At 43.1% G+C, this 24,634-nt stretch overlaps 1 protein-coding gene across 1 annotated transcript in view; it reads right to left on the reverse strand.

Annotated features, from left to right (window-relative positions):
- Positions 1 to 24,634, reverse strand: part of LOC124620296 (serine/arginine repetitive matrix protein 1-like) — a 92,646-nt gene that overhangs the window by 27,961 nt on the left and 40,051 nt on the right. Inside the window, exons 4-5 of the mRNA XM_047146968.1 lie at positions 4,926 to 5,543; positions 2,259 to 2,459 (exon numbers count right to left, since the gene is read on the reverse strand). Coding sequence (XP_047002924.1) covers positions 2,259 to 2,459; positions 4,926 to 5,543 — 819 coding nt within the window. The remainder of the gene's footprint in view (positions 1 to 2,258; positions 2,460 to 4,925; positions 5,544 to 24,634) is intronic.

Here is a 24,634-nt window from a genome sequence, read left to right on the forward strand (position 1 = left end):
ACACACACACACACACACGAAACACACACACACACACACACGAAACACACACACACACACACACGAAACACACACACACACACACACGAAACACACACACACACACACACGAAACACACACACACACACACACACACACACACACACACACACACACACACACACACACAATGTGATTCGGTGTCATGTACACAATTAGCACGGAGTCCAGAGCACAGTAGACAGTGCTCTAGACAACGTCCTTCCAGAAACGCTTTCCCTGCCATTGCCAGTCTACATTTTATATCCCCTCTACTTCGACTATCAGTTATTTTAGTCCCCTGATAGCAAAACTACTTTACTACTTTAAGCATCTCGTTTCATAATCTAATTCCCTCAGGATCACCAGACTTAATTTGTCTACATTCCATTATCCTCGTTTTGGTTTTGTTGATGTTCATCTTATATCCTCCTTTCAAGACACTATTAATTCCGTTCAACTGCTCTTGCAAGTCTTGCTGTCTGACAGAACTACAATGTCATCGGAAACCTCAAAGTTTTTATTTCTTCTCCATGAATTTTAATACCTACTCCAAATTTTTCTTTTGTTTCCTTCTGCTTGCTCAATATACAAATTGAATAACATCGGGGAGAGGCTACAGCCCTGTCTCACTCCCTTCCCAACCACTGCTTCCCTTTCATGCCCCTGGACTCTTAACTGCCATGTGGTTTCTGTACAAATTGTAAATAGCCTTTCGTTCCCTGTATTTTACTCCTGTCACCTTCAGAATTTTAAAGAGTATTCCAGTCAACATTGTCAAAAGCTTTCTCTAAATCTACGAATGCTAGAAACGTAGGTTTGCCTTTTCGTAATCTAGCTTCTAAGATAAATCATAAGGTCAGTATTTCCTCACGCGATTTTCCCTGAGGTCAGCTTCTCCCAGTTTTTCCATTCCTCTGGAAAGAATTCGTGTTAGTATTTTGCAGCTGTGACTTATTAAACTGATAGTTCGGTAATTTTCACGTCTGTCAACACCTGCTTTCTTTGGGATTGGAATCTTTCTTCTTGAAGTCTGAGGGTATTTCGCCTGTCTCATACATATTGCTCACCAGATGGTAGAGTTTTGTCAGGACTGGTTCTCCCAAGGCTGTCAGTAGTTCTAATTGAATGTTGTGTACTCCTGGGGCCTTGTTTCGACTTAGGTCTTTCAGTGCTCTGTCAAATTCTTCACGCCGTATAGTTTCTCCCATTTCGTCTTCATCTACATTCTCTTCCATTTCCATAATATTGTCCTCAGGTACATCGCCCTTGTATAGACCCTCTATATACTCCTTCCACCTTTCTGCTTCCCCTTCTTCGTTTCGAACTTTGTTTCCATCTGAGCTCTTGATATTCATGCAAGTGGTGCTTTTCTCTCCAAAGACGTCTTTAATTTTCCTGTAGGCAGTATCTATCTTACCCCTAGTGAGGTAAGCCTCGACATCCTTACATTTGTCCTCTAGCCATCCCTGCTTAGCCATTTTGCACTCCCTGTCGATCTCATTTTTGAGACGTTTGTATTCCTTTTGCCTGTTTCATTTATTGCATTTCTATGTTTTCTCCTTTCGCCAATTAAATTCAGTATTTCTTTTGTTACCCAAGGATTTCAGCTAGCCCTCGTCTTTTTACCTACTTTATCCTCTGCTGCCTTCAATATTTCATCCCTCAAAGCTACCCATTCTTCTTCTACTGTATTTCTTTCCCCCATTCCTGTCAAGATTTCCCCTATGCTCTCCCTGAAACACTGTACAACCTGTGGTTTAGTCGTTTTATCCAGGTCATCTCAAATTCCCACCTTTTCGCTGTTTATTCAGTTTTAATCTACAGTTCATAACCAATAGATTGTGGTCAGAGTCCACATCTGCCCCTGTAAATGTCTTACAATTTAAAACGTGGTTCCTAAATCTCTGTCTTACCATTATATAATCTATATGAAACCCTCCAATGTCTCCAGGGCTCTTCCATGTATACAACCAAGTGTTAGCTATGATTAAGTTATGCTCTGTGCAAAATTCTACCAGGCAGCTTCCTCTCATTTCTTACTGTCGATCCATGTTCACCTACTACGTTACCTTCTCTGCCTTTTTCTACTATCGAATTCCAGTCACCCATGGCAATTTTGGTCTCCCTTCACATATCTGAGTAATTTATCTCATCATACATTTCTTCAGTTTCTTCGTCATCTGGAGAGCAGGTTCAGTTTAGCTGTAGCATAACAAGCAGTGCTCCGCCCTCTCACCTGTAGCCAGACTGCCCCGGCGCGTCGCTGTGTTTGCGCGCTGCAGCTCTGTTCGCAGGTGGTGGAGGTGGCGGTGGTTCTAATGGCGCCACCGGAACTTGTCGTGCAAATGGCGGCGCCTGGCGCGCTGCTGGTGGGTTCTGGAGCAGCTGCACCTGCTCTGCCACGTCGCCCACCTCCTGCCTGGCTGTCGGTTGCCTCCTGCGGTCAGAAAGTGAGAGTGACCTGTGATCAGGTCGGCAATTGCAGAGGTGTACTGTGTGTGACAAGTGCAGTGGGGCGTCCCTCCTCATCCCAGACGTTCCTAGAGATCATCTGTTAAGTTTTTAGCAGCACATAGGAATTTGGAAAATCTGTAGTTTAATGACAAAACCTACACTTGTGTGTAATACTGAAGAACTGAGGAGTGGACATGGGCATTTGTAATTATCTGACGCTGTTGGTACAGTGGCAGCGTGTACCAGACCAACACTACGTTATCTCGATATAGTAATCGTTTAAGTTTCACGGAGACTTATACAAGTAATATAACTCTGGGTGAAAGTAAATACTTCGAAAGTTCAGTGAGATATACAAACAAAAATTATCAAAAGAGAACGAAACACAGGAAAATTAAACCAGTTAGGAAGCAGAAGGAAGCTAAAGAGAAATTACTACATAAATTTTTAAAATACAGAATGTAAATTGTCAGAAGGACAATACAGTACAGAAGAGATTATTGGAGAATTTTAAGAGTAAAAATTGAATTGGACCGTCGACTGCAAGACAGAGCAGAACATGGGCTTAGGGCCTGTAGAAGGGAAGGAACTGCCTGATAACGTGAAACAAGATAAAATGGTTGGGAATTCGGACAACTTACGAGATCCAGTATTAGAGTCAGCCTCAAAGCTTTTCAAGACCTGCAATTAAAAGTAGGCGCAATACAGCTTAAAAAAAAAAAAATGGTTCAAATGGCTCTGAGCACTATGGGACTCAACTGCTGAGGTCATTAGTCCCCTAGAACTTAGAACTAGTTGAACCTAACTAACCTAAGGACATCACAAACATCCATGCCCGAGGCAGGATTCGAACCTGCGACCGCAGCGGTCTTGCGGCTCCAGACTGCAGCGCCTTTAACTGCACGGCCACTTCGGCTGGCAATACAGCTTCAATGTATTTAGTTTTAACATTATGATCTCAGAGACAGCATAGGGGCACACAACTGGTGGGACTTGTCAGATTTTTATGTCTTAGCAACTAAGCAGACCTAAATTTTGAATGCATCAAGATAACTGTAACACAGGCATGTAACATTTGTTATATTGATTTTATGTATTGTACACACTTAAACATTACGAATGGTGGTAATTCAGAAGTTTATTGCTCCGCTGTAATCTCTAAATACAAAATGTTTGAAAATTTTATGTTTTGTTAGCAACATACTTTCTGATACAGGCAGTAGTTTGAAAACGTACAGGAAGTTCGAAACTAGTCACTAAGTTATTTGCAACTCTGACAAACCTTAATAATTACCTATTTTTGTCTAATTTCCTAGTAAAAAACGTTTCACACACATGGAACCTGTATTTTATTTGTAGAATCTTCACTTAATATCGGTTCTTGAAAAACAGACTTGTTTGATAACTACAACAGTCGGCTAATTTAGGTTTTTCGGTATTTCAGTGATGTCCTGTGAGTTTAACAAACCTGTGATCATTTGTGCCGTGTTTCTGCCAGCCTCTATAGGTTTGTTTTATACCTATATTGTGCAGTGTTGACTGTTTCGTTAGGTGCTTTTTCATAGAAAGTATGTAGGGTGGAGTGTCCCATCGTGAAGTGCTTTAGTTCTACGATAATAATGGAAGCTGAATAAAAATTAGAATTCTGTCATTGTTGGAACTTTAACCCGGGTCTCTTTGCTTACTGGGCAGGAATGCTGACCATTACACCTCCGCAACACTATGGTGACCATTGCTGCGTTCACTACTCAGGTCCAATGCCGTCCAACAAAAACTTCATATCTTCAGTTTATTTTCCCCTAAATCGTCACTATTGCCAGGGCTCTCCGGCATTGGAATAGCACCCCATCATTGGGCATAATAGGGAAATCCTCTACCTCAGCTTATATCATTTATGACAGAGGTGAGACCCATATGGAAAATTTAATTGTGTGTTCTAGTTATTTTGCAGCTATTCTTCTGAAAGTGAGCAACAGTTCCTCTAGAGGCTCTTGCTCAGAGCTAAATTTTTTTACGTGTCACTTCTCACCTGACAACTGATCTGTGTAATTCACTACATAGAATGATTCAAATGGCTCTGAGCACTATGGGACTTAACTTCTGAGGTCATCAGTCCCCTAGAACTTAGAACTACTTAAACCTAACTAATCTAAGGATATCACACACACCCATGCCCGAGGCAGGATTCGAACCTGCGACCGTAGCAGTCGCACAGTTCCAAATTGTAGCACCTAGAACCGCTCAGCCACCCCTGCCAGCACATGAAGTGGACTCACAGGTGCTGTTACAGAGTGTAGCCTGACAAGATGGTATACAGACTCTGTACGATTAGCTGTTGCCATGCAATGATACCTGTGGCAGCCCTATTATAACAATGACTAAATTACTTGTCAGCATGTTTCTGCAGCAACTTTCACTGTAGTGTATTTCAACACCGACACCAACTTACCTCTCCAGCAGTGGTGATAAATCGAAAGCGATCTCAAAGAGATTAGGTAAGAATGGCGACGGCAGTGCATCTGGTGAGAGCGGCAGCCGCTCTTGCCACCGGGTCTGCTCGCGGCTGTGGTGCCGTCTGGTTGCTAGCTCACTGGAGAAGTGGGCGGGGTCGCAGCGGGACAGCTGGGGCAGCTGCTGGTCGTCAACCAGGTGGCTTGGGGTGTGCTCCACGGGGCCACTTTCTGGCGGGCTGTCCACTTCCGGCACCAGCTGCTCCGGGAGGTCAGCTTCCTGTGACCTGCCAGCCACGGCCTGCAGCCGTACCCGCGGGGAACCCCCGGCGGCAGGCCCTGCCACTGCCGCGCGCTGGCGCGCATGCGCAGTGTCCCGTTGTGCCACGCCCACTGTGGCGACATCGCGCCTTGAGCGACGCCCCACCAGCGGCACTTCCTGTGAATCAGACGTCTGTCCTGTTTCGTCCTCCGGCGACACAGGAGTCGCAGACGATTCTGACTGACTTTGTTCAGCAATTAAACTATTTAACGAAATCCGCAGTCTCTTCCTGGATGTGTGGCGTTTGTAACGCCTCTTTCCCATCTTCTTGGAGCAATACATTTCTGTGTAGCTCCTGCCAATAGAAATAAAGTGATTAAAATTCATCGTAATATAATGATTATGACCTACGTTTTAGACGTCTTATGCGAAACTGGTCTCCTTTCAGAATTTAATGATTACTTCTGCTCCCTTCTGCTAAACCACCGCATTGCCATCTTTCTTCAGTTACGTTTTATCTTTATCCCCGTGTTCATCTAAGTTAACTTGAAAACAAACATTTTACACACATGGGAACATATCAGTAGGTTAGTGTGTTTACTAGAGCAGCAGTAACACCATTTCACTCTTCAATCTGACATTTCACATTTTCTGAGTAATATGAGCTAGCTGAGGAAATAGAATATACCGAAAAACGTAAGATTAGATACATTTAGGAAGCCACCATAACTTCCACTGTCTAGGCGTGCTGCCTAAGGTGAGCATAACATCTCGTAACAAAGTTATTTTCCTGTGATACCCAGCCTCAGGTCACAAATAGTATCACAGGCAGGGCCGGCGCAAGGCACGTGCGAAACGTGCGGCCGCACGGGGCGGCACTTTCCGAGGGGCGCCAAATCTACCGCCCTTTTTTTTTTTTGAAGGACAAACTCAACATTCGTGCCCAAGAGGGGATTCGAAACCAAACCTCCGAGGGAGCGGCTTCGGGAACTGTGGCATGGCGCCTCGACTACCTGCCGGCCGCCCCTGTCGAACAAGGGGGAGGGAGGAGTACTAATTTCTTCCTCGGCACTGTGGCAGCACCGTCGTGTTTACGCCGGAGGAACGGAACGGGGGGGGTGGGGGGGGGGGGGGGGGAACGAAATCTAATTTGGAAATTCGAATGCAATGTTCGATACTGCGGTTACATGTTAAGCCTGAAGCAATTTTGTTCAGCCCTTCAAAGGCAGTTTTCGAGTGCTTTGTTCTTCCCGCATTATGGAAAAAAATGGTCGAACGTTATTACAATCAAACATGTCCAACACCTACAATGCCTAGAAGTATTCCGAATGGGCAAATACGCTGCGAGTAATTACAAGGGCTAAAGACATTGCTAATAAACCTGGCATAAGTAGGGTTTCGACGTATTTTTGAAAATTTTTTGCTATTCATTTCTGAGTGATAGTCGGACGTTTTGGTTTTTGAGCCATGAGATCTGTCTCCACCTGCATGAACAACAATTAAACTCTGACTGGCGCTTTTGTTTGACAATACTACTTGCACACTATCACTTTGCAAACATTTATTTACTGTATAATGCGTGTGAATCCATGTTTCATCTTAGTAAACTACTGGTCGCTTTGATTCTGATGAAAACCTGAGAAAGTAAGGTCTTTTAGCAACAATGCCCTCTCGTCCGCACGAAACAAAACAATTTTGACTCCTATAACGAAAATCCATAGACAGAACACTACTTGTAAGGGTTTCCTTGCTAGCTTTGAAGCTCATTTCTGTTTGACGAAAGTTGTGCAATTTTTTGCAAAGTTCGTATTTCTATTGTTCGTAATGCCATAAAATTGCTGCCTGATAATATATTTATCCATATAATCGGTCACATACTTATTGTAAACTTCTTGCTTGTTCTTCTTCTTCTTCTTCTTCTTCTTCTTCTTCTTGTGCGTTAGTTTACCTGTAGCCTCGCTGTACAATGTCACGTGACCTAGTTCCTGGCACTGCCGCGTCACCACTTCGCCTTTCCAGGCAATAGGTATTGTTGCGTTCTCTACAACGAAAACTATAGAATTCGTTTCGGTAGTTGGCCGAGGGAGTCAAGCTTGGTCAGAAGCACTTTCAATGCGTTTCGTAAGAACAGAAGAATTGGTGCGTCCGAATTTCTTGCAACTTGGGATGTAATAGGTGCTTTTCATATAACGTACAATTAGTATTGCGCATGCACGTTACTCGTAAGTTAGAATTTGGCTCTTTCAAGATTGATGAATAGGAGAATCTATTTTTCTTATGATCTGTTACTTCAAAAATTGTCAAGTCGGCAAACAAACACGCGTCGTTCCAGTAAAGTGATACGGCGATGACTAGTTTGTTACCCCTTACTCCATAATCAGACACGAAAGAAGTAACACAGAAATTAGGACAGATGTCTAGTGTCAACCGCAGTGCAGTGAGTTAATATATTTCGATTAGCATTAGCACTCGTCGATTCCCGGGTGTGTATTTATTGCATTATTATGTTATTCCATCTCATTCTTCCTCACTCCATTGTCTTCCGCCCCACTGACAGTTTCACCTGCGTCTGTAGTGAAATTCGGCCTGAAATTCAATTTCAGGTCGCTCAATTCTTATGACTTCATCTCCTGAACAGTATATCCTACAGTAATATAATTTTCCGTTTCCGTGCAGTGGAATATCAGGAAACTGTCCGCGAAGTGTGTTAGAAATAAAGTTAATACACTGACAACAGTGACGTAATCGTTCTTTACAGGCTGGATCGAAACATGTCCGACGGTAGAAAAGGACTGTCTGGCAGTGAATATAAAAGACGGGCGCTGAAGGAAGATAACGATAAGAAGCCAAAGAGAGATCGACCTAGCAGCGGCGAGGGTGGAAAAATATATCCTGGAAGTACAGAAGCTAGTGGAGCTACTGCAGCTACAACTTTATCTTCAAAACATGACTAGAAAGTTTTGGAACACAGTACTGCGACCACCGCATACAGTAGCAATGCTGAGGGTGGGCCACCCCCAACATGCTCAATAGCCCCCGTCTGGACTCAAGACCTGATTTGTGTCTAAAGCTCCGAGATTGGAACATCAGGCAGAACTGAAATTAGGCGACCCGATTGGGAAAATACCGGAGGAACTTCAGCCGAAGTACTCACCACCGGGGAAGGGACTGAAGGCGAGCCTAAACTGGAAGACAATTGACTCGGATCCCGGAAGATGGCCGGAAATTATTACGGACTGTATTCGAACGACTTTGGTCATGCGAGGTCCTCCCGAGCGCATTAAGGAAGCCGAAGAGTGTCCTAAAAACGCGGACAACCGGCGTTTCAGCCCTGTGCACTACAGCTATTCTTTGAAGAATTTAGAAGAAGCAGATAGACATTGGTTGGTGTACTCAAAGAGCAAGGATGCTCTGTTCTGCTTTTGTTGCAAAATTTTTTCGTCATCTACAGTAAAAACTTTAAAGAACGGTAGAAGCGACCGGCGGCACCTTGCTTCGTATCTCCAAAGTTACGGAAAATTTACTGAGCATTTGAATTCACATAAAAAGTGGATCGTGTTTTCAGAGGGACTGAAAAAGCCACGAACTGTCGACGCCCATCATCAAAGGCTTCTGAATACTGAAAGTGAACATTGGAAAAATGTTCTTGAGCACACTGACAACGGAAACTTCTTGAAACACTGAATTATTCGGAAAGTTCGACACTGTGATGGAGCACCTGCACAGTCAAAGCAAGGTGAGAAGAAGGGTCATCATTATCTTGGAAAAGAAACACAGAATGAAATAATTCATCTTATTGGATCATCTATAAGGCATTGACGCAGGTAGTACTCGAGTTCTTGGAAGACAAAAAATCCTGTTGTGTAATATGAGAGGACAAGGATACCACAATGGAGCAAACATGGAAGGAAAGAAGTCTGGTCTCCCTCCAGAATAAAATTTCAGATATGAACAAGAGAGCATTTTATGTACCATGTAGCAGTCTCTCATGGAATGTTGTTGTAAGCGATGCCGCTATGTCGTCTAAATATGCTGTTTCCATGTTTTTGACAGTGAAAAGCTTGTGTGACTTCTCGTCCTCCGTTCGACGTTGGGATGCCTTTAAGTATCTGCCTAACCTGTCGCTGAAACCACTGAGCAATAGTAGGTGGGAAAGTCGCATCGATGCACTTACTCCCCTGAGGTTTCAAATTAGAGGCCTTTATGATGCACTGGTTCAGGTATCAGAAGAATTCTATGGCGTGACCGCTCACGAAGCAACGTCACTTGCGAATCAAATAAAAAATTACACCTTTCTCACTTCTGTGGTAATCTAGTACGACGTTCTGCTTCACATCAGTGTAATCAGTAAAACCCTCCAGGCCATTGACAAATGTTTCTGAGGCCGTGCAGATCCTTGAAAAAACGAAAGCATATTTTGAGACCTGCAGAACAGAAGAAAAGTGTCTTTCTTGACGGATTCCAAAGAATTGGCTACAGAATTAGAGCTAGAAGATCTAACGTTACCACGGATAAGTGTTTCCCGGCGACGAAATAAGATGCCAATACACTTTACCTATGAAGGAAGGTATGAGACCATGGATGACCCAACAAAACGTTACAAGACTGAATTCTACTATCATCTTTTAGATATAGTAACCACATCTTTGGATGACAGATTCAATCAACTGAAATCTCATTGTGATTATTTTGATTTTCTCTACGACATCGGCGAGCTGAAGACTGCACCTCCTGACACAGCCTGGACACGAAGTGTAGAAACCTGGCAGCGATTTTGCAAGATCATAAGTCAAGCGACATTGATGCACTGGAGTTGAGGGAAGAACAAAGTTTTTTCAACATTGTTGAAAATTGGAATAAGTCCAAAAGAGATTATCAAGTTTATAGGAAGACAATTTTGCCGAAATGTTTACATTGCTCTGAGAATTCTAACACTCCCAGTGACAGTTGCTTGTGGAGAGAGGAGTTTTGAGAAACTGTAATTGATAAAGACATGTCTCCGATCAACGATGAGTCAAACTCGTTTGAATGATCTTGCAACAATATCGATTGAGCGCGAGCTTGCAGAGGACTTAAATTACACAGATCGTGAGAGAGCTTGCACAAGCAAAAGCCAGGAAGGTTCGATATGTCTAGTAGTTTTTTTTTAATTTTTGTATTATGATCAGTGTCTTGGTTATTTACTGTGTTTCTTATTTTGTTCAACATTACTTATTGTAAGTATTACTGTTCACATCAAATTATCGTTAAATTGTAAATATATTTTTTCTCCGTTGAATACATTATCCGTTGACAACCATTGAAAAATGTTTATTTACGTTAACTAACTTCCTGCCGCGCGGGATTAGTGTAAATTCGCGTAGTCGTTTGTCTACTGTTTTTGTTTTGAACGGCCAGTGTCGGTTGGTCAGTGTGCTCCCTGCCGCCGTTGGGTAAGCAGCTGAGCAGCAAGTCGTATACTCCTAGCTCACTCGTTTGTTACATAGTTTAATTCTTAATTTCTTTGCGTGTTTTTTGGTACTTGCATTGTTTAATTCATAAATTTCGAGCGTATTATAGTATTTGAGAGTGTAGCATCGCGTTTTAGTACCTGAATAGTTTAATTCCGCTTAGTCTCCTTCCGCCGCCGAGCAGTGTCAGCATTGCGCAAGTAGCAGCATTACTGCGTTTACTAGGCAATCTTGTATTTTAATAACCGTTTAAATTTTGTCGATTTGTTTGCGCTCTCTGTAGATTAGTTCAGACGTTCTTTGCAAAACAGTTTTTAGCATGGATAGGGACTGCAACTGCTGTGTTCGGATGCAGGCTGAGTTGGCATCCCTTCGCTCCCAGCTTCAGGCAGTGTTGGCTTCGGTCACACAGCTTGAGGCTGTTGCCAATGGGCATCACTGTGGGGGTCCGGATGGGGGTTTGTCGGGGACGGCCAGCTCGTCCCACGCATCCCTTGATCGGACTAAGACTGTGGTTGCCCGGGATACTGCCCGCATTGAGGCTGATCCCTCACCTGTGGTAGAGTGGGAGGTCGTTTCAAGGTGTGGCAGGGGGGGCGAAAGACATTCCGGAGGGCTGAACGGAAAGCCTCTCCAGTTTGACGAACCGGTTTCAGGCTCTGTCTCAGGCTGATACTGATCTTCGGCCTGACATGGCTGCTTGTCCTGTTCCAGAGGTTGCCCCTCAGTCTGCAAGATTCGGGCAGTTGCAGAGGGTGGGCTTACTGGTAGTTGGGAGCCCCAACGTCAGGCGCGTAATGGGGCCCCTTAGGGAAATGGCAGCAAGAGAGGGGAAGAAAACCAATGTGCACTCCGTGTGCATACCGGGGGGAGTCACTCCAGATGTGGAAAGGGTCCTTCCGGATGCCATGAAGGGTACAGGGTGCACCCATCTTCAGGTGGTCGCTCATGTCGGCACCAATGATGTGTGTCGCTATGGATCGGAGGAAATCCTCTCTGGCTTCCGGCGGCTATCTGATTTGGTGAAGACTGCCAGTCTCGCTAGCGGGATGAAAGCAGAGCTCACCATCTGCAGCATCGTCGACAGGACTGACTGCGGACCTTTGGTACAGAGCCGAGTGGAGGGTCTGAATCAGAGGCTGAGACGGTTCTGCGACCGTGTGGGCTGCAGATTCCTCGACTTGCGCCATAGGGTGGTGGGGTTTCGGGTTCCGCTGGATAGGTCAGGAGTCCACTACACGCAACAAGCGGTACACGGGTAGCAGGGGTTGTGTGGCGTGGGCTGGGCGGTTTTTTAGGTTAGATGGCCTTGGGCAAGTACAGAAAGGGCAACAGCCTCAACGGGTGCGGGGCAAAGTCAGGACATGCGGGGACCAAGCAGCAATCGGTATTGTAATTGTCAACTGTCGAAGCTGCGTTGGTAAAGTACCGGAACTTCAAGCGCTGATAGAAAGCACCGAAGCTGAAATCGTTATAGGTACAGAAAGCTGGCTTAAGCCAGAGATAAATTCTGCCGAAATTTTTACAAAGGTACAGACGGTGTTTAGAAAGGATAGACTGCATGCAACCGGTGGTGGAGTGTTCGTCGCTGTTAGTAGTAGTTTATCCTGTAGTGAAGTAGAAGTGGATAGTTCCTGTGAATTATTATGGGTGGAGGTTACACTTAACAACCGAACTAGGTTAATAATTGGCTCCTTTTACCGACCTCCCGACTCAGCAGCATTAGTGGCAGAACAACTGAGAGAAAATTTGGAATACATTTCACACAAATTTTCTCAGCATGTTATAGTCTTAGGTGGAGACTTCAATTTACCAGATATAGACTGGGACACTCAGATGTTTAGGACGGGTGGTAGGGACAGAGCATCGAGTGACATTATACTGAGTGCACTATCCGAAAATTACCTCGAGCAATTAAACAGAGAACCGACTCGTGGAGATACCATCTTGGACCTACTGATAACAAACAGACCCGAACTTTTCGACTCTGTATGTACAGAACAGGGAATCAGTGATCATAAGGCCGTTGCAGCATCCCTGAATATGGAAGTTAATAGGAATATAAAAAAAGGGAGGAAGGTTTATCTGTTTAGCAAGAGTAATAGAAGGCAGATTTCAGACTACCTAACAGATCAAAACGAAAATTTCTGTTCCGACACTGACAATGTTGAGTGTTTATGGAGAAAGTTCAAGGCTGTCGTAAAATACGTTTTAGACAGGTACTTGCCGAGTAAAACTGTGAGGGACGGAAAAAACCCACCGTGGTACAAAAACAAAGTTAGGAAACTACTGCGAAAGAAAAGAGAGCTCCACTCCAAGTTTAAACGCAGCCAAAACCTCTCAGACAAACAGAAGCTAAACGATGTCAAAGTTAGCATAAGGAGGGCTATGCGTGAAGCGTTCATTGAATTCGAAAGTGAAATTCTATGTACCGACTTGACAGAAAATCCTAGGAAGTTCTGGTCTTACGTTAAATCAGTAAGTGGCTCGAAACAGCATATCCAGACACTACGGGATGATGATGGCATTGAAACAGAGGATGACACGCGTAAAGCTGAAATACTAAACACCTTTTTCCAAAGCTGTTTCACAGAGGAAGACCGCACTGCAGTTTCTTCTCTAAATCCTCGCACAAACGAAAAAATGGCTGACATCGAAATAAATGTCCAAGGAATAGAAAAGCAACTGGAATCACTCAATAGAGGAAAGTCCACTGGACCTGACGGGATACCAATTCGATTCTACACAGAGTACGCGAAAGAACTTGCCCCCCTTCTAACAGCCGTGTACCGCAAGTCTCTAGAGGAACGGAGGGTTCCAAATGATTGGAAAAGAGCACAGATAGTCCCAGTCTTCAAGAAGGGTCGTCGAGCAGATGCGCAAAACTATAGACCTATATCTCTTACGTCGATCTCTTGTAGAATTTTAGAACATGTTTTTTGCTCGCGTATCATGTCATTTCTGGAAACCCAGAATCTACTATGCAGGAATCAACATGGATTCCGGAAACAGCGATCGTGAGAGACCCAGCTCGCCTTATTTGTTCATGAGACCCAGAAAATATTAGATACAGGCTCCCAGGTAGATGCTATCTTTCTTGACTTCCGGAAGGCGTTCGATACAGTTCCGCACTGTCGCCTGATAAAGTAAGAGCCTACGGAATATCAGACCAGCTGTGTGGCTGGATTGAAGAGTTTTTAACAAACAGAACACAGCATGTTGTTATCAATGAAGAGACGTCTACAGACGTTAAAGTAACCTCTGGCGTGCCACAGGGGAGTGTTATGGGACCATTGCTTTTCACAATATATATAAATGACTTAGTAGATAGTGTCTGAAGTTCCATGCGGCTTTTCGCGGATGATGCTTTAGTATACAGAGACGTTGCAGCATTAGAAAATTGTAGCGAAATGCAGGAAGATCTGCAGCGGATAGGCACTTGGTGCAGGGAGTGGCAACTGACCCTTAACATAGACAAATGTAATGTATTGCGAATACATAGAAAGAAGGATCCTTTATTGTATGATTATATGATAGCAGAACAAACACTGGTAGCAGTTACTTCTGTAAAATATCTGGGAGTATGCGTGCGGAACGATTTGAAGTGGAATGATCATATAAAATTAATTGTTGGTAAGGCGGGTACTAGATTGAGATTCATTGGGAGAGTGCTTAGAAAATGTAGTCCATCAACAAAGGAGGTGGCTTACAAAACTCGTTCGACCTGTACTTGAGTATTGCTCATCAGTGTGGGATCCGTACCAGATCGGGTTGACGGAGGAGATAGAAAAGATCCAAAGAAGAGCGGCGCGTTTCGTCACAGGGTTATTTGGTAACCGTGATAGCGTTACGGAGATGTTTAATAAAATCAAGTGGCAGACTCTGCAAGAGAGGCGCTCTGCATCGCGGTGTAGCTTGCTCGCCAGGTTTCGAGAGGGTGCGTTTCTGGATGAGGTATCGAATATATTGCTTCCCCCTACTTATACCTCCCGAGGAGATCACGAATGTAAAATTAGAGAGATTAGAGCGCGCACGGAGGCTTTCAGACAGTCGTTTTTCCCGCGAACCATACGCGACTGGAACTGGAAAGGGAGGTAATGACAGTGGCACGTAAAGTGCCCTCCGCCACACACCGTTGGGTGGCTTGCGGAGTATCAATGTAGATGTAGATGTAGATTAGCCGAGCGGTCTTGGGCGCTGCAGTCATGGACTCTGTGGCTGGTCCCTGCGGAGGTTCGAGTCCTCCCTCGTGTGTGTGTGTGTGTGTGTGTGTGTGTGTGTGTGTGTGTGTGTGTGTGTGTGTGTGTCCTTAGGATAATTTAGTTTAAGTAGCGTATAAGCTTAGGGACTGATGATCTTAGCAGTTAAGTCCCATAAGATTTCACACATTTGAACATTTCTGTTAATTCACAAGGCTTATTAAAATTACCTAGATTTCTTCAATCAAGTTTGACTTCTTTTTTGAGCTGGTGCCCAGCGACTGTTTTGTACAAATCTGTAGAGGATGTCACCAACTACTCGCAATTTTTTTTTATTTCCCAGATCTACGTAGATTTCGGAGACAGTGTGGCTGTTCTCAATGCTTTGAGTTATGTGTACATCTATACCGTCACGCTGAACGTAACCGTCAACATGCCTTTAGATGTAAGCACATATTACAAGCTTTGAGACTGGCCACTCAGTGGCCGAAACCTAGGTAGATCGGAAAAGTAAAAACAAAAATTGCTATTGATTGCTGACATTTCCTACAGATTTATTTAAATAAAATTCCACAAACGTGTTGTAAATAAAAAACGGAGCGGCACTTGGGCTTGCGCCGGCCGTGATCAAAGGTTTTGACTTCTTTAAAACCAGGTGTTCTGCATCTCACAGTTAACTGAACAAGCCAGGAGACTTATATGACGACTTACCAAAATGTGCAAAACTAATAAGTGATTGCATTCGTAGTAGTATTTGTTACCTCAGGATCGGAAGAACAGTGAAAGAATTTCGGCTGGAAGTTACTCCAAAGAATTTTAGATGCCAGATACTCACCACAAATATCAATTTTTTTTGGAGAGAAAACTCGAGATTTGCGAAATGAAATGAGAGTAATAAGAAAACTTATCAGAGGTCTACTGTATCTTAGCTACTTTACACTTGTTACGTTTAACACTCAATAAATTGAAAATACAACTCTGGATAGTAATAGAAGTACAAGAGGAAGAACAGCATGGTAGAAAGCCTCTTGTTTCAGATATTTTTCTACAGCTGAGAAGTTTATTAAATTTAGTTTTGAAGCATGGCAAGCTGCGATAGTGAAGCAGGAGCAAAATGCTGAGGAAAAGCAAACTAATTGTCCAAAGTATCTCGAACAACGGAGTAGCAGACCTGCAGTAAACAATCCCTCAAATATTTGTGCTGTATGTGAATAAGGATGCCGACAGTTTCACAACTACAGAAAACATCACGAGTGTTAAATTTATTGATCTGCACAATGATAGTATGTGTCTCCTATTTAAACTTTTACTCAAAGTAATTACACCATTTCAAAAGAAATCAAGTCCAAAGTCTTACTAGTTTAGGGTACCTGGGTTTGCACTAATGACCGTGCCGTTTCCTTCATACAAAAGGTGTAGTGTTCAGAAAGTTAAGGGGGCGTCAAACACGCACATATACAACATCTCAATAATTTTCTTCTGTTTATGTATGTTTTGCGTTGTTTGATTCCTGAAATGCAAGAAGGAAGTTGTTTTGAACATGGCTTTCAGGTGTCTTGACCTAGTAATGGCCCTGCCAGGATACGGGAAAGTAGACATGACTTCTGAACTGGCGGCCAAGAACTGACCTTTGCAAGAAGCACCTACTGGCTCCTATGTAGGCTGCATGTTCCTGAAGGAGGCTTTAGCTAAGGAACAGACTATCAGACCATATTGCTCTCTATCCTCCAAATGCTTTCATAAACTTACTTAAATGGCGGAATATGCTTAGAACATTTGCTTCTTGTTTTTTGAGGTTACACCTGTTACGTCCAGGAACAACAACCAGATGTCCTTAACATATTGGAGTTTATCGTTTACTGGTTTTACTTCAGTGACAGCGTTTTAAGTCACTGTGTCTTCAATGTTGTCATCCCCATTTCCTCTACGCATCTCTTGTCAGTTCACTTACTTCGTGAAGGATGGTGCCAACAATATGTCTGCTTGTATACCATCTGGGAGAGAAGCAGTATTGGCAGATAGTATGGAGGAGGAGGAAGAAGAAATTATACTAGTACACCACATACCTTTCCCTACACTACTGTGGCTTGCATACAACTTTCTGATAACTGTCTGTAGCTTGGCTGTTATCTGTGTTTTAGGTTGGCCTTACTCGTCCATCGCCACAATGACGGATCAGACTAAACAACACATTTCATTGCCAATAGATATTTTATTTATGAATTACTTTTGAGTTCAGTCTTATGGTCATTAGGATTCTTTCACAACTGAACAGGCATCTCAGCAAGATTAGAGTAGCTTTAGCTGTTCGTATGAAATCTGCACAATCTGAGCTTTTTTTTGTAACTGTGGGTAAGTACATTTAAAATTAGCGCACGCTCAAGACGTTTCGTGAAGTGTTGTGTACAACAATTTCGCTCAATTACATCTCCAACTCTCACCTGATGTGTCCGACAGTTCTTACAGAATAAGCCCATATACACTGCATGTTAAATTGTCACACCAGGATCCAACGATCGTTGTCCCTCGTGAGAATGTACCAATGGTACAGCGGTGTGTTGATAATCAGAAATACGACGTGTTTCTCATTACAGCTATTTCAGGTACCGTACTTGTGAAAATGCTAATTGCGACAGTTAAATTTTTCCTCTTTTCTCCCGCTTCATTTATTCTGGGCGTATATCTTTGAAGATATAGATTAGAAAGTTTTGCTCTACAGTATGAAATTTTAGTTATTTTACAGTTACATGAATCTCGTCATATCAGACTGTGTAAAATTTCAATGTTGATCTTTGTAACATTTCTCGTAAATGCGCTGGGTAAAACTAAATGTAATCAGCAAAGCTTGTAACGGATATTAACTGTGATGTAATTGTGATATAGATAGCAGCAGGCTAACAGCGCAGCTGCGTGGCATGTTAGCTTTCATGTTATTTGTCATTCTGGACACACAATTTTATGGCCACTTCTTATATTTCGGCTACGGTTAAAACTATTTTTCGACGTGAACGTTACGAAAGAAAAGGTTAGACTGAATACTGCGAGATTCTGGAGTACTATAAATAGCTGCGACAATGTACGCGAATACACATTGTTGTCAGCACAAAACTGCTTGCGTAAACTAATTCACTTCAAGTTTTTTATTATGTTTTGAAAGCAGCGAACTGCCGTGCACTTTAAAACATTAAACGCCGCCTTGGAAATATTTCAACTTTATTGTGTGTGATACTGTTTTTGACAGGACTAGGAAACGTGATTGAGGTACTCATGCTAAATGCAGATGGACTATCTTCGCGACCGGCGAGATAAAGTGAATTTTACACTGTTTTAAAACAATTTACGGGACATTGCCATCGAAACGTTGTGTTTAAGGGACGTTGTAATCTCTCACAGGCAAACTGATCTACACAACTATGCTCGACCAGATTGTGACAATGAATGCCAAGGAACTTTAGTCACTGATGACAGTGCCACTAAAACAGAGATACTAAACACGGTTTTCCGAAACTCCTTCACCAAATGAAAATATTCCTGAATCCCAATCAAGAACAAATGCCAAGATGAGAAACATAGAAGTAGATATCCTCGATGTAACAAAGCAGCTAAAATCACTTAATAAAAGCAAGGCCTTCGGTCCAGATTGTATACTAGTCAGGTTCCTCTCAGAGTCTGCCGATACAATAGCTCCACATTTAGAAGTTACGTAAATACAACCGCTCGCTCACAGAAAGATACGTACCTAAAGACTGGGAAATTGCTCAAGTCACACCAATACCCAAAAAGGGAAGTAGCAATAATCTGTTGAATTACAGGTCCATATCACTAACGTCGACTTTCAGTAGGGTTTTGGAACATATACTGTATTCGAACATTATGAAGTACCTCGAAGAATACTATTTGTTGACACAGTCAGCACGGATTCAGAAAATATCGTTCTTGTGAAACAACTAGCTCTTTATACTCATGAAGTAATAATTGCTATCGACAGGAGATATCTGACTCCATAGTTTTAGATTTCCAGAAGGCTTTCGACAGTTCCTCACAAGCGTCTTCTAACCAAACTGCGTGCCTATGGAATATCGCCTCAGTTGTGCGACTGGATTCATTTCCAGCCAGAAAGGTCACCGTTCGCAGTAACAAACGGAAAGTCATCGAATAAAACAGAAGTAATATCCGGCGTTCCCCAAGGAAGTGTTATAGGCTCTCTATCGCTCCTTAACTATATTAACGACACAGGAGACAATCTGAGTTGCCGTCTTAGATAATTTGCAGATGTCATTTACAGTCTTGTAAATTCACCAGATGATCAAAACGACTTGCAAAATGGTTTAGATAAGGTGCGGTGCGAAAAGAGGCAATTGACCCTGAATAAGGAAAAGTGTGAAGTTATTCACATGAGTACTAAAAGAAATCAGCTAAATTTCGATTACGCGATAAGTCACAAATCTGAAGGCTGTAAATTCAGCTAAATACTTAGGGATTACAATTACAAACAACCTAAATTGGAACGATTACATAGATAATATTGTGGGTAGAGCAAATCGAAGACTGCGATTCATTGGCAGAACACTTAGAAGGTGCAACAGGTCTACTAGACTGCTTACACCACGCTTGTCCGCCCTATTCTGGAGTATTGCTGTGCGGTGTGGGATCCGCATCAGGTGGGACTGACTGATGACATCGAAAAAGTACAAACAAGGGCAGCTCGTTTTGTATTATTGGAAAATAGGGGAGATAGTGTCACAGACATGATACGTGAATTGGAGTGGCAATCATTAAAACAAAAGCGTTTTTCGTTGCTGCAGGATCTTCTCATGAAATTTCAATCACCAGTTTTCCGATTGCGAAAACCTTCTGTTGGCACCCACCTACATAGAGGTTCGCATAGAAAAATTTAAGTGCTCGTCTTTCCCGCGTGCCGTTCGAGAGTGGAACGGTAGAGAGACAGCATGAAGGTGGTTCATTGAACCCTCTTAAAGGCACTATTGTGCCTAGCAGAGTAAAGTAGATGTAGGATGATATTTTCCTGAGAATCATACACAGAGCACGTATCCATGGCAATTGCACAACTTGTGGAGCTACAATAATTACGCCACCAGCACCAGTGAGCCGCCAAATACGCCACAACACACAAACTACGGACAGGTGCGCTGCAACGGAAAACACTATCGCTTCGAAAGGAAAAGCATTTTAAACAGCTCCAAATTTAATTTTTTTCTTGCTTTGAGACTTTAGTATCTGCTTTCCCTAAAATGTTTTTGCAGAGGTCTTTTTTAAACATGGTGATTTATCATGTATATATAGTTGGTCAGCTGTCGAAAGTTCCCACAAATAGCGTACCTTTCACCAGTAGCGAACAAACACGCCTGTTATGATTGATATATCTCGCGCAAGTTAAGGGTCTGCCATTAAATTCCGACTGACTACCAATCATAACAGGCGTGTATGTTCACTACTGGTGAAAGGTACGCTATTTGTGGGAACTTTTAATTTGATAGCTGACCAACTATGGAAACATTACATTCAGTACGACATTATGGAACACATGACTAAGTGCGAATTTATTTGGCTTTTCATTTATGATTGAAGATAATTATAGCCTGCTCCAGTAACGTTTACAAATTTACTGGGATTTTTGTGTGTATTCTTTTGGAGTTTATTAGCAAACTGACATTGTTACTGTCGTTAAATTTGTAAACTAGTTCTTTTGAGTTTAAATAATGTAAATTCAGTGTCAAAATTACGCACAGTAAATCTCTTCGAACGGTGTCCTCCATACAGTGTTCGTCGAGAGTTGAAGAGAAAGTGGAGTTGTGCACTGATCCGTCTCCCAGTGGTGACAAACTTCCATCCCGCCTAACGGTATCTCGCCGACACATCAGTTGCCTAGTACGTAATGGTATAAAACACCATTAGTAGTTCTGCACGTTGAATCTGTATCCTCAGTTTGAAATACTCAGATTATTCTCAAAGTAGAAGCAACTCGTAGGAGTTAACATAGAAACCGATACAATGCGAGAAAATTCGGTCACCAGAAGTCTTGCCCAGGGTCAAAAAGAATGATGGGGCGGTAGCAAAGTTGGGAACAGTCAGCTGCTCTGCTAATGGAATCACTACTTCCTTGCGATGGAGAAGGCGGGACAGATCAGCACAGGTTACGAAAAATATTACAGGGAGACTATAGAAACAATTTTATGTACCCCTTCGCACAAGAAGAAATTGGGCAAATGACTAAGACAAAGAAAAAATTTCCAGGGCCATATGGGATCCCTGCCGAGCTAATACGGGCCCTATGTGACCAATTAATTATTTGTGTGAATTGTAAGACGAGTCAGTTTTGCAAGGAAGGGTTTCTGAACCGTGAAAGAGCGAGATGATCCTATGGTGGCCAAATTCTGCCGACCACTCTGTCTTGGCGGTGTTGGCAAGGTATTTGAAAAACTATAATACAAGATTGTAGACCTCTACACCGGATGAGCGCTCGCCATTATGGGTGTAGAAGAGGCAAGTCAACTGAAGAACCAATTAATAAGGCTATTTCGCAAGCGACAGGTACTCATTCTACATACGCTCTAGCGATGGTCGATACTGCTGGCACACTGGATAACCAATGTTAGCCGTCTCTTTGGTAACAGGAAGTGAGTGTCCAGAAGCGCTGTACGACTTCCTGAGAAATCATTGCCAAGGGCGACATACTGTTTTGATACACCGAGGAAAGAAAGTAATGAAGACAGTAACAGAAGGCTGTCTGATGGATCAGTGTGAGGTCCAGTTTTAGGATGTGGCGTTGGAGCCTATACTACACAATTGACTGTAGTAACGTAAACGGAAGGTAGCATTCGCAGATGACGTTCTGTACGTTGTATATGGTGACTTATAAAGAATTATAGAAGATCGATGTAATGCGGCGCCTCACGCATTTGAGGGCTGCTCTTTAAGTGTTAAACTCACAAAGTAACTTAGCTGTTGCTGAAAGGGAACCTCGCAAGAAACCGTAAAATTAAATGATTTAGTGTTTAAGAGATGCACAGTAAGGAGATACCAAGGAGTTGTTCTGAACTAACGTCTTAACTTCGCACATCATATAGAGGAAGCGTGCAGAAAAGGTGCAAACCTGATTAATAAAATTGTAGCCACGGCAAAAAGGCAATTTCGGTTTCCCCAGAAAACAAGAGCATACCACCTACCTATACTGGGATCAGTCTTGCAGCACTGTACGAGAATTTGGGTTGACAGACTGCAGCTAGTGAAGTTTGTCTCACCAGTGAGAAGAGTTCACCAATGAGTGCTACGATTAACGGGCACTTACTGCGCTACGCTAAATGGTTCCTTGTTAGTAATTCTAGGAATATATCCAATGGACTTTGAAATTAGGAAAAGGGGAACCTTTTACCGGTTAAAGAAATGAAATCTAAAGTGAGGATGCATAGATTTGAGGCCAATACGAAAGAGTTCGCATATTACAACTGTAGCAAAAGAATGAGACTTCCGGCATAGGCAGAACATACGAATTTTTCCCCTAACATCGGGGAGAGACTAAAGATTGCTTAACGTGTCAAATTGTTTGATACATTACCTGACTTGGCCGTGGTCCTAATGCTACGAATCTATGCAAAAGCGAAAGAGATGAATAACTGCACCTGCAGCAGCGTTGGTACACGAGAATACACTATGAGACTGCACACACAGCGAAGACGCGCTGGCTAATGGCTGTCAGAGATAAGGATGGTGGATCCCAAAGCACCATTAAGGAGCGGGTCGACCTTGCTCAACTTTGACAATACTGCAGCCGCAGTATCCAGCAAGACCAACAGAAACTTCGAGGCATTCAAACACGTTAGCGTGCTGCCATTGAAGTGTTACATGCCGTTTGAGCAAACGACATTTCACGATCTTTGTGTATTACAAAAGATGATCGTGACAATATTATTAAATATGGAGTAAGTCGCGGAGCAGTGTGCGTAGGGGTGTGTTCGTACGTGCAGACATTAAAAACAAGGTGAGGCGACAGTCACCTGTTGTGGGCGGAGCCTTTTATGTTTTGGCGTCGCGGCTTGGCGGTGGCTTGACCATAAAAAGCAGCCACGCAGCCCAAAACTGAGAACGAAAGACAAGATGGTTTTGTGACAAATCGATATACGGTAATCTTTACTGTCTTGTTGGGCTATCGAGGCGTATTTAGTATGAATAATTATGCTCTAATTCAGGAGTCACCCTAAAGACCTGTACACCTATTCAAGGCAATAGGTGTTAGTAAAAGGAAAGTAGTTTACGTGCTTTTTCGTGATACGAGTAGAAGTTATCCTCTTTTGCTCCAGTAACAGCTGCAGAACGTGAAGGCAAGCGTTTCCTCGGCTACACACGGAATTTCAGAGGCAGTGATTAACAGGATAATCTAACAATGGAAAATCCAGAATGGAATGTAAAAATACCAGAGAAGGAAAGTGGCCACCCACCATATAGCGGAGATGCGGAGTCGCGATAGCTCAGACTGCAGACGTGTGCGCAACTTGCTTTTGTGTGAGTGTGTATATATTGGTGTGTGTGTGTGTGTGTGTGTGTGTGTGTGTGTGTGTGTGTGTGTGTGTTTTGCTGACAAAGGCCTTAATGGCCGAAAGCTATAATTGTGTGAATCTGTGTTGTGCCTATTGCGACACAGACAGATGGAGAGGGGACAACTGAGGTCGCCAACCACCAAATGAAATAGTCTTACGAGAATTTAAATTGTGTTTGTCCAACTGAGCATGCAAGTGTGGACTGGCAGACGTAACAGTGACGGGTGGAATTTCTTGTTAAACGTTGCTGCTAAAGGAATTCAGCAGACAAAGGCTGTTAAAGGTAATTAGGGTGGATTCACTAGCAGAAACTACCATCTACGCGTTAAAGGCACCAAAATAAACAGGACAAATTCTGCAGTGATAACAATACGAGGGTTGACTGAAAAGTAATGCCTCCACCCTCGTAACTGAACAGTTGGCAGCATTGGTATGCAGCAGGTACTGGCTTGTTCCGTAGCCTCTTCTCTACAGCCCCAGTTGGCGGGAAACCTTAGCATTGAACGGTTGTGTTTGATACAGTGTAAAGTATGAACCCTGCGCAGACGGTCGGTCAATGCGATTTAAGCAACGTGCAGCCATTGCATTCTTGACAGCAGAAGGTGTTATGCCAAAGGAGATTCATCAGAATGAAAGCAGTTGATGGTGATTGGGTTGATGTGATTACTGTGCGCCGTTGGGCGAGTAAGTTTAAAGATGGTGAGGCAGAAACATCTGACGTGCGTGACAGACTTAACTCCTGTGACAGCAACCACCGAGTTTCAGAAGCAAAATGCTGACAGATTGACTCTGGACGATCGTCGAATCACTCAGACAAATTGCAAGGACAATCGGCATTTCACAAGAAAGTGTGGGTCACATTATTGCTTTGCTTGGCTATTGGAAGATCTGTGAACGATGGGTGCCCCAGGTGCTGACTCCTGAAATGAAAGCGCACAGACTTGAAATTTGTGAGGAACTCCTCTCGCATTACGAGAACGAAGGTGACGCCTTTCTCCGTTGAATTGTGATAGACGAAACGTGGGTACACAATTACGACCCAGAGATGAAACGTCAGTCTATGGAATACCGACACGAAGACCCGCTCCAGAAAAAATTCAAGACGCAGCCCTCAGCTGGAAAAATCATGGTGACAGTGTTCTGGGACGCAGATGGTGTTATCCGTGTCTATTTCCTTGATTGTGGAACAACAAATTCAGAGAGTAACGTCACAACGTTGTTAACTCAAACGATGGCTAACAA

This window comes from Schistocerca americana, chromosome 6, assembly GCF_021461395.2.
Source record: "Schistocerca americana isolate TAMUIC-IGC-003095 chromosome 6, iqSchAmer2.1, whole genome shotgun sequence".
NCBI lineage: Eukaryota > Metazoa > Arthropoda > Insecta > Orthoptera > Acrididae > Schistocerca > Schistocerca americana.